Source organism: Macrotis lagotis, chromosome 1 (genome assembly GCF_037893015.1).
Source record: "Macrotis lagotis isolate mMagLag1 chromosome 1, bilby.v1.9.chrom.fasta, whole genome shotgun sequence".
NCBI classification, from domain to species: Eukaryota; Metazoa; Chordata; class Mammalia; order Peramelemorphia; family Peramelidae; genus Macrotis; species Macrotis lagotis.
The window spans coordinates 486,736,145-486,750,483 of record NC_133658.1 but is presented as its reverse complement, the minus strand read 5'-3'; the positions used below and the strand labels follow the sequence as shown (position 1 = coordinate 486,750,483).

At 36.6% G+C, this 14,339-nt stretch overlaps 1 protein-coding gene across 5 annotated transcripts in view; it reads left to right on the top strand.

The window, feature by feature from the left end:
• The window catches only part of CRACDL (CRACD like), a 203,586-nt gene that overhangs the window by 134,292 nt on the left and 54,955 nt on the right, over positions 1-14,339 (top strand). Inside the window, exon 1 of one of the 5 annotated variants that reach the window (XM_074213748.1) lies at positions 4,463-6,033. The exons of the other annotated variants lie outside the window; for them this stretch is intronic. Coding sequence (XP_074069849.1) covers positions 5,960-6,033 — 74 coding nt within the window. The 5' untranslated portion in view covers positions 4,463-5,959. Of the gene's footprint in view, positions 1-4,462; positions 6,034-14,339 lie in introns of those variants that run through there. 5 annotated transcript variants of the gene reach the window in all.

Sequence of the window (14,339 nt, the reverse complement as noted above, 5' to 3'; positions counted from 1 at the left end):
TCTTTTACTTTATTTTAAAAAAAATTTTTACTTTAACTTTCCCTTTACTTTTACATACCCCTTCCCTTTTTATCAACCTCACCTCCTTTCTTTCCTCTTCCCCCCTACTTCCTTATAGAGTAGGATAAATTTCTAAACCCACTTGGGAATTCCCTCTTTGAAGTAAATTTGTTGCGAGTAAGATTTACTCAATACTCACACCCTTCATTCTTTCCCTTACCTTAATTCATCCTTTGTGCCTCATCCTGTGGTATTATTTATCATCTTTCTTCTCCCAGTATAATTTTCTTTGTCATGTCTTAATTGTTTTATGCCTTTCTTGTATTGTCAGAGTATAAGCCTTTCAACTGCCATAAGCATCATTATATATTGGCTATTTCTCACGCCTCATTTCAAGAACAATCCCTTCCACACCTAATAGGAATACATCCCTCAAGACTAAAAGATTGATGGGCAGCTAAGTGGCACAGTGGATAAAGCACCAGCCCTGGAGTCAGGAGTACCTGGGTTCAAATCCGGTCTCAGACACTTAATAATTACCTAGCTGTGTGGCCTTGGGCAAGCCACTTAACCCCATTTGCCTTGCAAAAAAACCTAAAAAAAAGCCCCCCAAAACTAAAAGATTGATCATATAACAGTCAATTTATACCCATACCCCCTATCTAAATATGTTTCTTTAAATTGTCCTAAGAGAAATACAGTTCTCAAGAGTTACTAACATTTCCCCCATCTTCCATTTGACTTTTTACACATCTCTTGAGACTTGTTTCTGAAGATCAAGTTTTCTGTTCAATTCTGGTCTTGCTATCCAGTAAAATTGAAAATCCTTTATTTTGTTGAAAATCCATCTTTCCCCCTGAAAGAATATGCTGAAATTTGAAGGGTAATTGATTCTTGATTGTAATCCAAGCCCTTTGCCTCCAGACCCTCCAATCCTTTAAAGTTGAAGCTGATAAGTCCTTCATAATCCTGACTGGTTCCCTGGTATTTATATTGCTACTTCTTTTTGGCTGCTTGCAATGTTTTCTCCTTTAGCTGAGAATTCTGAAATTTGACCATAATATTCCTTGCAGTTTTTATGTTGAGATGTCTTTCTGGGAATGATTGGTAGATTCTTTCAAGGACTATTTTTATCTTCTTGTTCTAGGATATTAGGAAAGTTTTACATGATAATTTCCTACATGATATTGTCCCTGCTGATTGTGATTTTTCTGATTTTAACTTTCAGGTAGACAAATAATTTGTAAATTATCTCTACTGGATCTGTTTTCTAGGTCAGTTGTTTTTCCTAAGAAGTATTTTACATTTTCTTCTATTTTTTTCAGACTTTTGGTTTTGATTGATGAAATCTTGGTGTCTAAGAGTCATTAATTTTCATTTGTCCAGTTCTAATTTTTAAGGCTTTATTTTCTTCAGTTAGCTTTTTTTTGGTTTCCTTCTCTAATTGTTTAATTTTACTTTTAAAATTATTCTTTTTCTCAGATAGTTTTTCATAATTCTTCTGTATGACTACCATTTCTTTCCTTCATTTTTCTTCTCTTCTTTGGTTTTTGAAATCCTTTTTGAGCTCTTTCAAGAGATTTTTTTTTGAATTGAGATCAGTTCATCAATGTCTTAGAAGCTTCACTGTAGACATTGTGTCACTGCTTTCCTCTTCTGAGAATAAATCATCCCTATCAGAATAGTGGCTGTCAATGGTTGGTGGTTTTTGCTGGGGTTTTTTTGGTCATTTTGTCTGTTGAATTCTGTTCCTGTGGTAGCAGGTGTATATAGTCCCAAGCTTTTTTGCTGGGGCCTGGGGTTCTGGTCCCTGGCTTTCTGCTCTGACATTTCTGGTGTTCCAGGTTTGCTCCCTGTGCTAGGTATCCCCAAACTTCCCAGAGCTCAAAATCTTGCTCTCCACACTGGGCCGGGACCCTTACTGCTGACAGAGCTGAGCAGGACCTTAGCTGCCTTGGGGCTAGAAACCTTCCTCTGACTTTCCAGCTCTCCAGCCTACCCTGGGCTAGTTTCCTCTTTTATTTAATTAGGGTTTTGGAGTTTTTTGCAAGGCAATGGGGTTAAGTGGCTTTCCCAAGGCCACATAGCTAGGTAATTATTAACTGTCTGAGGTTGGATTTAAACTCAGGTACTCCTGACTCCAGGGCCGGTGCTCTATCTACTGTGCCACCTAGCTGCCCCACTATTTTCCTCTTTTACCCATGTGATAGACCCTCTCCTGAATTTCCTCCAAAATATCTCACTGAAAAGTTTTTTCAATGTTTTTTTGGAGGCTTCATTCAAAGTTGTTTAAGGAAAAACTCCAGGAACTTGGCTTTGCCCAGATGTTGAGAATCTTTATTTTTTTTTGAAATGACAGGTCCTCTGGTGTGTAAGGTCTCCTATATTTGAACTAATCCTGTTGTTATGGAGGGACAAATAGCTTAATCATACCAAAAATGATTATCTCCTCTGTGATCTGGAATTCTCTATCTACCACAAAAAACATCTGACAAAGATGGAAGTAATTAACTTGATGGAGGAAAACCTTGTCTCCAGGAATGTGAGTCTAACTGAAAAAGGCTAGATTAAACAGGTGTCTGAGGCATAATTGGAAGGTTTCATAAAGTATTTACAGAAAGCTAGATAATGTGTGTATTATTAAAAGGCTAGGGATAGAATATGAGGGGCAGCTTGATGTAGTTTGTTTTTTTCTTAACTCTGAGAGGACTTCACTAGGAATATTAACCTTAAAAAAGGTTTTATTGGGAATATTCTACTCAATAGGGTGGTTAAGTGGTGTGGATAGCAGACTAGATCTGGAGTAAGGAAAATTCATCTTCCTGAGTTCAAATGTGACCTCAGACTTTTACCCTGGGCAAATCATTTAACCCTTTTGCCTCAGTTTCCTTATCTGTAAAATGAACTAGAGAAGGAAATGGCAAACCACACCAGTATCTTTGTCAAGAAACCCCAAAGGGGATCATGAAGAGTTGAACACAGCTGAAATAACTGAACAACAACACAAGAGATAGGAACTGGACTATGATTTCAGTAATAAAGATAATATTTGGATAAACAAACTAATAATACAATGCTGCAGTGTCTCAGCAAGTTAATCTTAGCAAATTGTTTAGATCACTGAGATATTAAATAACTTGCCTTGGTCATCCAGTCAGTCAATAAGCATTGATTAGGTGCTTATTGTACATCATCAGGTACTAGATTAAGTGCTAGATATTCAAAGAAAAGTAACACAAAGTCCCTGATGTCAGAAAGCTCATATTCCACTGGGGGAGACAAGCAAATAATTCCATACAAAGAAGATATCTTTAAAATAGTTGGAAGGTCATATCAGAGGGAAAGTACTAGCAGTGGAGAGGTGGACTCTAGGGAGGCTTTTCTCCCTGAACATTCTCTTATCTAACTTTATAGGGCACACATTACTCTTATAGGGCACACATTAGACCACTCCTTCTCAGTCTCTGCTAAATCCTATTCCAGGTCTCACCTATTAACTGTGTATAACAGACTCAGTCCTGGTCCCTTGATTGATCTCAACAACTTCCTTGCAGTTAATTGTTATCTCTATGCCTGTAATTCTCAAATCTACCTAACCTGCCCCAACCCCTCTGTTCACCTCTAATCTCACATATCCAACTGTCCTTCAAACACCTCAAACTAGATATCAAACTCAACATGTCCAAAACTGAATTCATTATCCTTCCCCCTAAATTGTCTCTTCTCCCTCTCAATTTACCTATTACTGTTCCTCCTAATCACTCAGACTTGCAAACTAATGATATCCTCACCCTCCACTATCTCTCATTCATCATATGCAATCCATTACCAAGGTCTATTGATTTCACCTTGCAACATCTCTTAAATTTGCTCATCCCCTCCTATTATATTGCCTTCACCCTAGTGCAAACCCTTATCACCTCACACCTGAACTATTGCAATAGCCTGTTGGTAGGTCTGCCTGCTTCAAGTGTCTTCCCATTCTAATACATCTTTCATTCAGGAACCAAAGTGATTTTCCTAGAGCATGGGTCTGACCACTTCAACCACTTAACCCAGTACACTCCAATAAGCTCTTATCATCCTCAGGATCAAATACAAAATCTTCTAGTGTTGAAAGTTCTTCATAGTCTAGCTCATCCCCACCTTTTCAATCTTCCACCTTCTTTCCATCCCTGGGGGAAGTTCCAGAGACATTGGCCTCCTTGCTTTTCCTTGAATGGGAACTCCATCTCTCAGCTCCAGGTATTTTTTTCTGTCCATCCCCAATGCCTGGATTACTCTCTTGCTTCATCTAAACCCACTGCCTTTCCTGGCAGTACGTGTGTGTGTGTGTGTGTGTGTGTGTGTGTGTGTGTGTGTGTATATATATATATATATATATATATATATATTTGCTTGTTGTGTCCCTTAGATTGTGAGCTTCTTGGGGGTAGGGACTATCTTTTGCCTCTTTGTATCCTCAGCACTTAGCACAGTGCCTTGTGGTAGGCACTTAATAAATGTTTGTTGATTGATTGAAGATTACTTTGACAGACAAACATAGTATGGTTTTAGTGAAAAGAGGCATGAATCATGAAGACCAAACATAAAACTATACCAGTAGTTCAGGAATAAGGTTTTAAAGTCCTACACCAGCTTGGTAGCTATGTGGGTAGAGAGAGGACACATTTGAGAGATGTTCTAAGGGAGGAAACAACATGATTTGGCAATAAGTTGATTATCTGGACTGATAGTGAAAGAGGAATTGAGGATCCCATCCTGGGTGATTGGCAGGATGGTACTATCATAGCAATAGGAAAGGAAAAAAGAAGGGAAGGAAGATTTGGAAGGATAAGTTTTAAGACAAAGCCTGGAAAAATCAGCTACTTTTGAATATAGGTTTTTTGGCTTCTGAGACTGACTCCCTCTCTACATCTCCATGCTGCCTTTAGAAAATATCAACCAAAAGTCTATAGAGTATTTGTGGGAATATTGTAGGAATGAAGCAGGAAAAGAACTTAGTGTATCAATTTGAAAAATGTGCAAAAGCTAGACGGCAGCTAAATGGTATAATGGATAGAATACCAGGTGAGGTCAGAAAGGTTCAACTTCATGAGTTCAAATCTGGCCTTAGACCCTTAGTAGTTATGTGAGCCTGGGCAAATCACTTAACTTTGTTGCATCAGTTTCCTGTAAAATGAGCTGGAGAAGGAAATGGCACTCCAATATCTCTGCCAAGAAAACCCCAAATAGGTTATGACGAGTTGGACACAGTTGAAATGACTGACAACAAATCAAAACTAGGGAAAAAAGTGTAGTAACAATTGGAGAAAAAATGTATTCTGTATTTTAACTTAGACCAAGATTGAAGTTTATATGAATGAGGAGGTAGAATGGGCTTGGGTTATGCCCCTTTTCTCTTTTGGATACTCCCAGACATTAGTTCCTAATTCTTATTAGGATTAGCCCTAGATGAGACCTGGAATGTGACCTCACCCATCATTGCCTTTCACCCTCACCTGCAGTGAGTGCAATAAAACAAAGCCTATGTTTGTTATATTTCATGAATGGTAACTATGCCAATCAGCTCAACTAAATGCTTAAAGAAAGGAACCAGCTTCTTGGAGAGCCATTCTTTCTTTACTCTCTCTTTGGGGCTCTGAGTGAAATCAGGAAGTGCAGAGTATGTTTACCAGGTAGATACTGTTGCCAACACTCTTTCCCCAGGAGATCTCACTGGGCCAGTCAAAAGCCCCATGGGCTGGGCTTGGCTGGGCTTGGCAGAGTCCACACTTCCTCGAGAGTGCTTGCAACCTGTGGGCGATGCTGGGTCTGGCTGCTGAGTTTTTTGGAGGAGAAACACGGAAGAAGAGCTGTCAATAAGCATGGCCTGTGGTGTGCCAGGAGCCTTCTTTTACTGCTCTGGAGAAAGACATAGAGAGGTACCCTGTTCTCTCTGCTGCTGGTCTCTGGAAGGATGAAAGAGTTGAAGGCTTGGTCTGCAATCGGAAAGATGGCTACATTTTACCAATGCATCCGGGCTGACTCCAGGTTAGAGCTTGAGCTGGCACTTGGAGCTTCTGGGATGACCTTGTCAAAACAAAAGAAAAGAGCAGGTGGAAAGGGAGGAGTTGAGGAGAGGGTATGGTCTAGTAGACATAGAAACAGGGGGGGAGAGAGAGAGAGAGAGAGAGAGAGAGAGAGAGAGAGAGAGAGAGAGAGAGAGAGAATGAATGAGTGAGAGAGAGAATATGAGTGAGAGAGAGAGAGAGATGCCTCTGTACTGAACAATAGCTGTAGATCACCTTGTCACATAAGCAGATTCAGTGATTTGTTAAATAACTAGCTTCAGGCATCCCTTTTGTGTTTTAATTATGACTGACCACACCGTAGAAACCTAATCTAAGCCTTGGTGTTCTCTAGGTGCATTCCCTTACATAAACCCTATTTGCTATTCTGGAGACAAATGATGAGATTTTAACCTGTATTATCTTTATAGGACAGATATGCTGGCTAATCACTCAGCTGATTTCAAAATGAAATATGTTTTGCAGTAGTTTGAATACAAAGTCCTTGAATGCAAATAATGATTCATAGTTTTAATGTGTATATGCCTTAAACAGGTTATCCAAATGCACTTGATGAGGGCAGAAGGAAGAGAAAGGACATAGGTGGTCTTGTTCCTCCGAGATTTGTCCAGGCTATTTAAATATGTACCCTTTAATTTTTGAGGATATTTTTTTCCTTGTTTGTTTGTTTGCAATACCTGAACTGATTATCTTTAGAATGAAAGGTTATGTATATTGCACACAAGGTCATAAGTTCTACTATAGGGTTATTTCAGCCTAATGTGAGTTCTTTACCTTAGTTCATTTTGCTATGTGCCCAACATAAAGTTAAATGTAGATCTGGCAAGTTTCCAGCAAATTTGTTTAATGTAGATAGTCAAAAATATATTTCAGCTCCCAAAGTAGAAAATATTTAGCTTGGCAAAATGATTATATAGTAATTTTTATGGTGATAATTATAGTATTAAATACAGTAGCTATGTTTTGTTGTTCAGTCATTTTCTGTCATGTCCAATCCTTTCTGACCCAATTAGGGTTTTTTTGGCAAAGATACTGGAGTGGTTTTCCATTCCCTTCTCAAGCTCATTTTGCAAAACTGAGGCAAGCAGGACTAAGTGACTTTGCCCAGGATCACATAGCTAATAAGTGTCTGAGAACAGATTTGAACCCAGAAAGATGAATCTTCCTAATTTTAGACTTAGCACTCTATTCACTGTGCTACCTAGTTGCCCTAGTATCTGTGGTAATAGATTTAATTGATGTTACCATACAAAATACTCATAATCTATAAACTGGGTGAAATTAAAACATTTTAAAATTAAGAGGCCAAGCAGAAGAAATCAAAATCACCTGATAATAAGATGAGGTATGTATCATCTTCATCATACGGTCTGCTCTGCTGATAAAGTTTATAATAGGAATGCTTTTAGTGCATTTATAGATGAGCTTATAAAACTAATTCCTTTATTCAATTACAAAAAGCAATTTAATTCATCTGGGCAATAGTCCACAAAATATTAGATATAAAGAATAATAGCAGTATTTGTTCTATATGAACCTTATCATATAATATGAAAAGAAAGATTTTTTTCTATGTAATATATTTTAATGTAATAATTTCTATGTGATAATATCTTAAATTAAATTAATTAATTATTAATCTAATAAATTATTTTATTTCTATAGCTCTTAGTGCTTTACAAAGAACTTTCCTTAAGATGTCATTGTAAGGTTAGAAGCATAAGTAATATTGTCCAGATGAAGAAACTGAGGCACAGAAAGGTTAAAAGATTTGCCCAAAGTCAACCAGGTTCATGGCAGAACTAGGACTCACCCCCAGGGTTCCAAGTTCCTTATTCTTCCTACTACACCATGACCCATGTCAGTTTTTTGGGGATCATAATATCACATGTAGATTTAGAGCTAGAAATAACCATTTAGAGATTCTGTAGTCTAATCTGCTTTTATTTTTGGTCGACTTGGTATTAGAGGTTGTTGTTCTTTTGCTATGGGAGTATAAACACAAATACCCAAATTAAAAAAAATCTATTTCAAGTCATACAGATTATTACTCTTTTCAAAGGCAGTTGGTATTAAGTGATTAACCTAAAGTCACACAGTTAGTAAATGTCTTGAGGCCAGATTTAAATTAGGTAATGCTAGTACTCTAAACACTATGCCTCCTAGCTACCTCTTAAAGAAGAACATGCTGAAGAAAATATAAATATGATATACTCTTGTCCTTGTTGAGCTTTTATTCTAGCAGTGGAGTGATATATATTTTCTTTCCTCATCTGTACAATGGGAATGATATTACTTATCTACCAACCTTTTACTGATGATATAAGTTGCTGAAAGCTTAGTGAAATGACATCTAGTTGGGAGAATCAGATGACTACTGAAAGAGGTGTACATGGGTTGGACTATTCTACCTGGCTGAGTAGAATTTCAGTAGAATTTTCAGACAGGCATTGGGGGTGAGGGAAAAGAAGAGTACATTGTCTAAATTTCAGATATATTTTGAATCTCTGAGTGTACAGAGTAGCAGTGTTATATATTTTTATTAATAGATTTTGGGACATGCCATCAGGCAACTGAAGAAAACAAAATTTGCATCTGGTGTGATGTGGAAATGTCAAATTGTATAGCATTTCAGATAAATTAAGCCTCCAGGATTTGAAGTCATTTTTATGACATGCATACTGAACTTATTTTTAATGATAATTTATTACCTTATCATTTAAATCAGGAGAAAAACTTGTTAAAAATTCAGTTGTACCTCACATCAGATGGTGCCTTCATATACATATTAATTTAAATAAAAATTTAGTATTATAGTAAAATGGACAGTAAAGTGTTTATTATCCTTGTCATCTCATGCAGGAATTATAAAGAAGGCCATTACAAAATTTTATGTAAATTCTACTCCTAAATTAGCTCTCCAGTGTTTCAAGCTTTTCTTTTCATTTTTGATTTAATAATTCTATATAAGTTTATAATAGATTTCTTCACTAATTTTTCTCCACTCCGGTAACTTACAAATAAAATGTAACTTTTCAGTAACTTCTCAAATGTCAGTTACGCAATAAAACCAAACCAAAAATAAGATAAAAGATAAGATAAAACAATCATTGAGTGAGTAAAAACTTACATGCAAATAAAAAAGGAGTTGCACTTCAAACTTAATATGAGGAGACTGAAATTATCATTGTGTTTGTGTATGTATTAGAGAGATGGCATCCAGTTAGGAGGATCAGAGGACTATTGAAAGAGTTGAATGTGAGTTGGACTATTCTACCTGGTTGAGTAGAATTTCAGTAATGTAAGACAGGGATTTGGGGGGGGAAGAATTTATACTAAATTGTATACTCTTGTTTATATATACGTGATTCACAAAACAAATTCTTAACTTGAGAATCTATATACTTAAGCTTAACCCTTCTCATTGGCTTCAAATAATAAAGTGGTTTTTAAATAAATATCTTTTTTTGTTTCTCCTCTTGGGGGTGAAGGGAAAAGGTGACAGACCCATCATTTGACTTGTTGGGAAACACTGTGGAAAATCCTGCAGTTAACACAGCTTTTCAATTCACCTGTAATTTATGGTCTTAGAGAATTACTTAAGAGCTTAAGAATTTGCCCAATGTAACAGATATGACCAGATCTGAATTCTAGTCTGTTTTCTAAAGCCAACCCTCTATGCATTTTGCCATGTTGTCTTTTATTTGGACTAAATTTGTCCAAATAGTGGCTGCATTTTTTCTCTCCAAATGTGAACAAACCACATATGAGTTTTATAATTTTTGAAAATTATATACTAACACATTTGTTTTTCTTTTCAAAGAAATCTCATTTTAAGGCATATTTATGTTCTTGGAAAACTGAACTATTCATCAGTGCAAGCACACAGTCTCTACTTTCCAAATTTGTACCTTTCTCTTCTGATTCCCTCTGCTCTGAATGCCTTCTTTCCCTGCCTTTGCAATTATTGCCCATCCTTTAAAGGCAAACTCCAAGAAGCTTTTTCCTTTCTCTTTCACCTTTCTCCCCCCACCCATGTTAGTAGTACTGACCTTTTCTCTTTCATGTGTTCCATAGCACTTTACTTAGATTTTCTAATCTATATATTATTGTTTCTGTGCATATGAGATCCTCTCCTAGATCATAAATTCTAGAAAGGGAAGGATAAAATATTATATATATATTTTTTACAATCACTATATTTCCTGTGCATGTAAAAGACCACTTAATGAATTGAATTTAGAGATAACATCTTCAAACCAATTTTTCAGAAATCATAAGATCAAAGGTTTAGGGTTGAAAAAGATCTCAGAAGTTATCTAATCTAACTGTCTCATTTCAAAAATGAGGAACTGAGACCCAGAGAAGGTGTTACTTGTCCAGGAGTAAGTGGCAGAGCTAGAATTTGAATCCAGGCCCTGTAATTCTAAAGCCAGCAATAATTCCATTGTACCCTACTGCCTTTAAAGTTTATTTTAAGGATGGTTGAAATTACTTGAATAGAATTTTATTTTTGTTTTTGTTATCATCCAACATCTTTCTGCTTCACTTAAAAAAGACACACTCTCTCTCTCTCTCTCTATATATATATATATGTGTGTGTGTGTGTGTGTGTGTGTGTGTGTGTGTATACATATATACTTCTACAGCACTTCAAAGAAATCCAGTTTCCTCTATTATTAAAGTATGTGTATCTATGTATGTCTTTTCTGGAGAAGCAATAATATTGTGACAGTCTTTTATACTAGGATATAGGATGCATTTTGAATATTTGCTACTATTTTAGCCACCAAAACCAGCTTGGTCTCTGAAAGAAAAAACAGATTTTACCTGTTTGTTCATGGACAGGTCAGGTGGATCAGGAACTCTAAGGACTGAGCACTGGGAAGTTGTTTTTCTACATGAAACAAAACCGCTCTCTCCATAGAAGCAAGAGGAAGTTTTTCACTGAGTCTTCAGTGTGACCTGATATTATCAGGATGGGGCATTGCTAGGGATGGCCACACCTTGCTGAAGGTATGATCAGTGTAACTATGGTCATGGTCTAAGAGCAGAGAAGAAAGGAGACATTTACCTGAAGGCTGTAAGAATGTAGGCAATTTTTTTTTCTGAAAATAATAATGAAAGATTCCATGATGTCAAAAAGTTTATAATTTTATTTAACTAGGCAGATTTAGCAAGGCGAGAAATATGGTGCATAAATAGAGAGGGAGTGAAGGAATAACAGAGAGAGATCCAAGCCACTAGGAATAGTTAGGAGAATAAGAATAGGAACTTCTGGGAAGAAGTCAGAAATGATAGCACCTGTACTGAGCCTAGGGACTCTGAAAGGCAAAGATGAGTGAGGAGTGTTTTCCGGGCAGGGCATATGGCTTGTGGGAATTGAGTCATACAATCTCAGTTTTGTCAAGAACAATATTTAAAGGTTGCAAAAAGACCAATGTTAGTTTGATGCAAGAAAAAACTTCCTGTCTATTAGAGCTATGTATGCCAAAATGTAATCCACAAAGAAAAGGGACAAGGTATACTGAGTTTGGGGAGCGAATAGTCCAGTTTAGCTGGGAGGCTATATGAAAGGGAGTGTGTGAAAAGGGTTACTTGTTGTTGACTTCATGTGTATGTACCTTGTTTGCCAAACCAGATTAAAACTTTTGTTTCATTTTTGTTTTGTTTTTTAGCCTTTTGCAAGGCAAATGGGGTTAAGAGGCTTGCCCAAGGCCACACAGCTAGGTAATTATTAAGTGTCTGAGACCAGATTTGAACCCAGGTACTCCTGACTCCAAAGCTGGTGCTTTATTCACTATGCCACCTAACCTCCCCCCAGATTAAAACTTTTAAGCTCATGTTTTACACTTCTTGGTTTTGCTAAAAAAAAAAAATAAGACAGTGCTAAACATATAGCAAATGGTCAATAAATAATGAATGAAAGTCTTTAAAATCAATCTCTCTCTCTCTCTCTCTCTCTCTCTCTCTCTCTCTCACTCTTGCTCTCTCTGTACATGGTCTAATTAGGTATACATATAGAGCTATTCATCCAACTGAGACTATTAAACAATCTGGTGTTATGAGGCATATTCCTTAAATTCTGGCAATTACAGAAAGGAAATTATTGATCCCTAATACAAACTAGCTTCCAATTTTACTGATAAATAGCAAAATGCTACTGATATTTGTAATGAAATAAGGCTGTAAACAGAGCTTTTCATAACTTTATGATTAATGGATCAAAGTCATTTTGGAGGAAGATTTATAGTGTGAAAGTCCAGGACTCTGTCCTCACCCCTAAGTCTGTTCAAAAATGTTATCAGTGACTTAAAAACTATCAAAGACTAAATTATCAGATATACAGCTGAGGGAGGGAGTGGGGAGAAATGGCTAAGATAGATTTTTTTTAAAATCTATAAAAATAGAATGGAGTTCAAAAAGAACTCAATCAATAAGATAGAACAAAAGTAACAGAGAAGCAATTAATCATTGCCCCAACCACTATTTGAGGAGGGATATTAGAAATGATTCACTTCATTCATAAATTCACTCTATGGACTTTTTAAACTCTTCACCAGCTGTCTGACCTCAGCCTGGTTCCTTTCCAGTTTCCTTTTGTTGTCTTTTCCTATTAGAAAGAAAGCTCCATGAGGGTAAGGACTTGTATTTGTTCTCTTGTTTTACCCAGATAAAAATGTCAATCATATAATAAAACCAAACCAAAACCTTACTCTGTCCATGTCTCTCTCTCTCTCTCTCTCTCTCTCTCTCTCTCTCTCTCTCTCTCTCTCTCTCTCTCTCTCTCTCTCTCTCCCCCTCCCTCCCTCCCACCTCTCCCTCTCTCACCATCATCTAATCCTGGTATACCATTATAGTTAGACATGTGACACGGCCCAAATCACCTTACTGATCTGATCCTGTTTCCTAATCTGTGATTGTCAATAAGATTCAATCCAGCTTCAAGATGCTGTGATTTTGTAATTCTCTCAAGATGAAAATTAATGGAAATAAGTATTTGATTTTTATTTGGGTTTAAAAATTCAAGTTACAAGTTAGAGGAAATTTAGCTTAAAAATTCATTTGAGAAAAACTAAAGTTGACTCCAAAATTCAATCTGAGTTGATGGAGGTTCATGACTATCAAAAAAGTTTGATTATCAGAATTAAGGAGCAGTTAGATGGTGCAGTTGATAGAGTGCCAAGACTGGAGTCTGAATTCAAATCTGTCTCAGACACTTACTAGCTGTGTTGTCCCAGGCAAGTCAATTAATCCTATTTGCCTTAGTTTACTCATCTGTAATATGAACTAGAGAAAGGAATGGCAAAACCACTCTAGTATCTTTGCCAAGAAAACCCCAAATGAGTCAGACAGGACTAAGTTGGACCACAAAAGCAGAAGTATAATAATAAAGATTTATTAAATATATATTAAGTGCCAGACACTGTACCAAGCCCAGGAGGCTTGTTGTTCAGTTATTTCTGTCTGTCCAACTACTCATGACCTCATTTGGGATTTTCTTGACAAAGATAATGATGGAGTGGTTTGTCATTTCTTTTTTCAGTTTATTTTACAGATGAGAAAACTAAGGCAAACAGGGTTAAGAGATTTCCCCAGGGTTACATGGATTTGAACTCGAGAAGATGAGTCTTCCTGACCCCAGGGCAAGGACTAAGTATCCACTTAGCTTCTCTTTTTTAGAAATCCTGGACTAGATGAAAGTATTTGGATTTCATAGTCAAGTACTGCTTTTTTGATCTTTTTTGAAGCAGATGTGGGAGAACTGGGCTCCACTGTGACTTATCACAGTGATACCATAAGTAGGAGCAATGGGATAGCCTTTTGCATGGAAAGGAGAAAATTGACCTAAAAGTGACTTTAGTTCAATCTGTGTCTGTTTGGGAAAGTATCTGACTTATTGCCTTTTTTCCTTTCTCATCGTGGGTATCATCATTCTTTTGCCTTTTTGGGCTGTATCTGCATTTTTTTTCATTTCTTCTAAAAGGATATGATCTGCACTTTTGGAAGACAAGGTTGGCATTAATGCTCCCTATGGCAAGCTATATTGGTCAACAAAGTTTTATTGGGCATGAACTGTATGTAAACCTGTGATAAGTTTTGCATGAGTTAATAATTAAACTTTGACAGCAATAGAATTTGAAGATTCCATCCACCATAAATTTGGGTGCTTTTGAAGTGGAAGGTCTTGTTCATATGTTATTTTCAGAAATCTATAGAATGCAGATAACCATTCTTGCTTATTGTGACAAGTTTGTCAAAGTATCT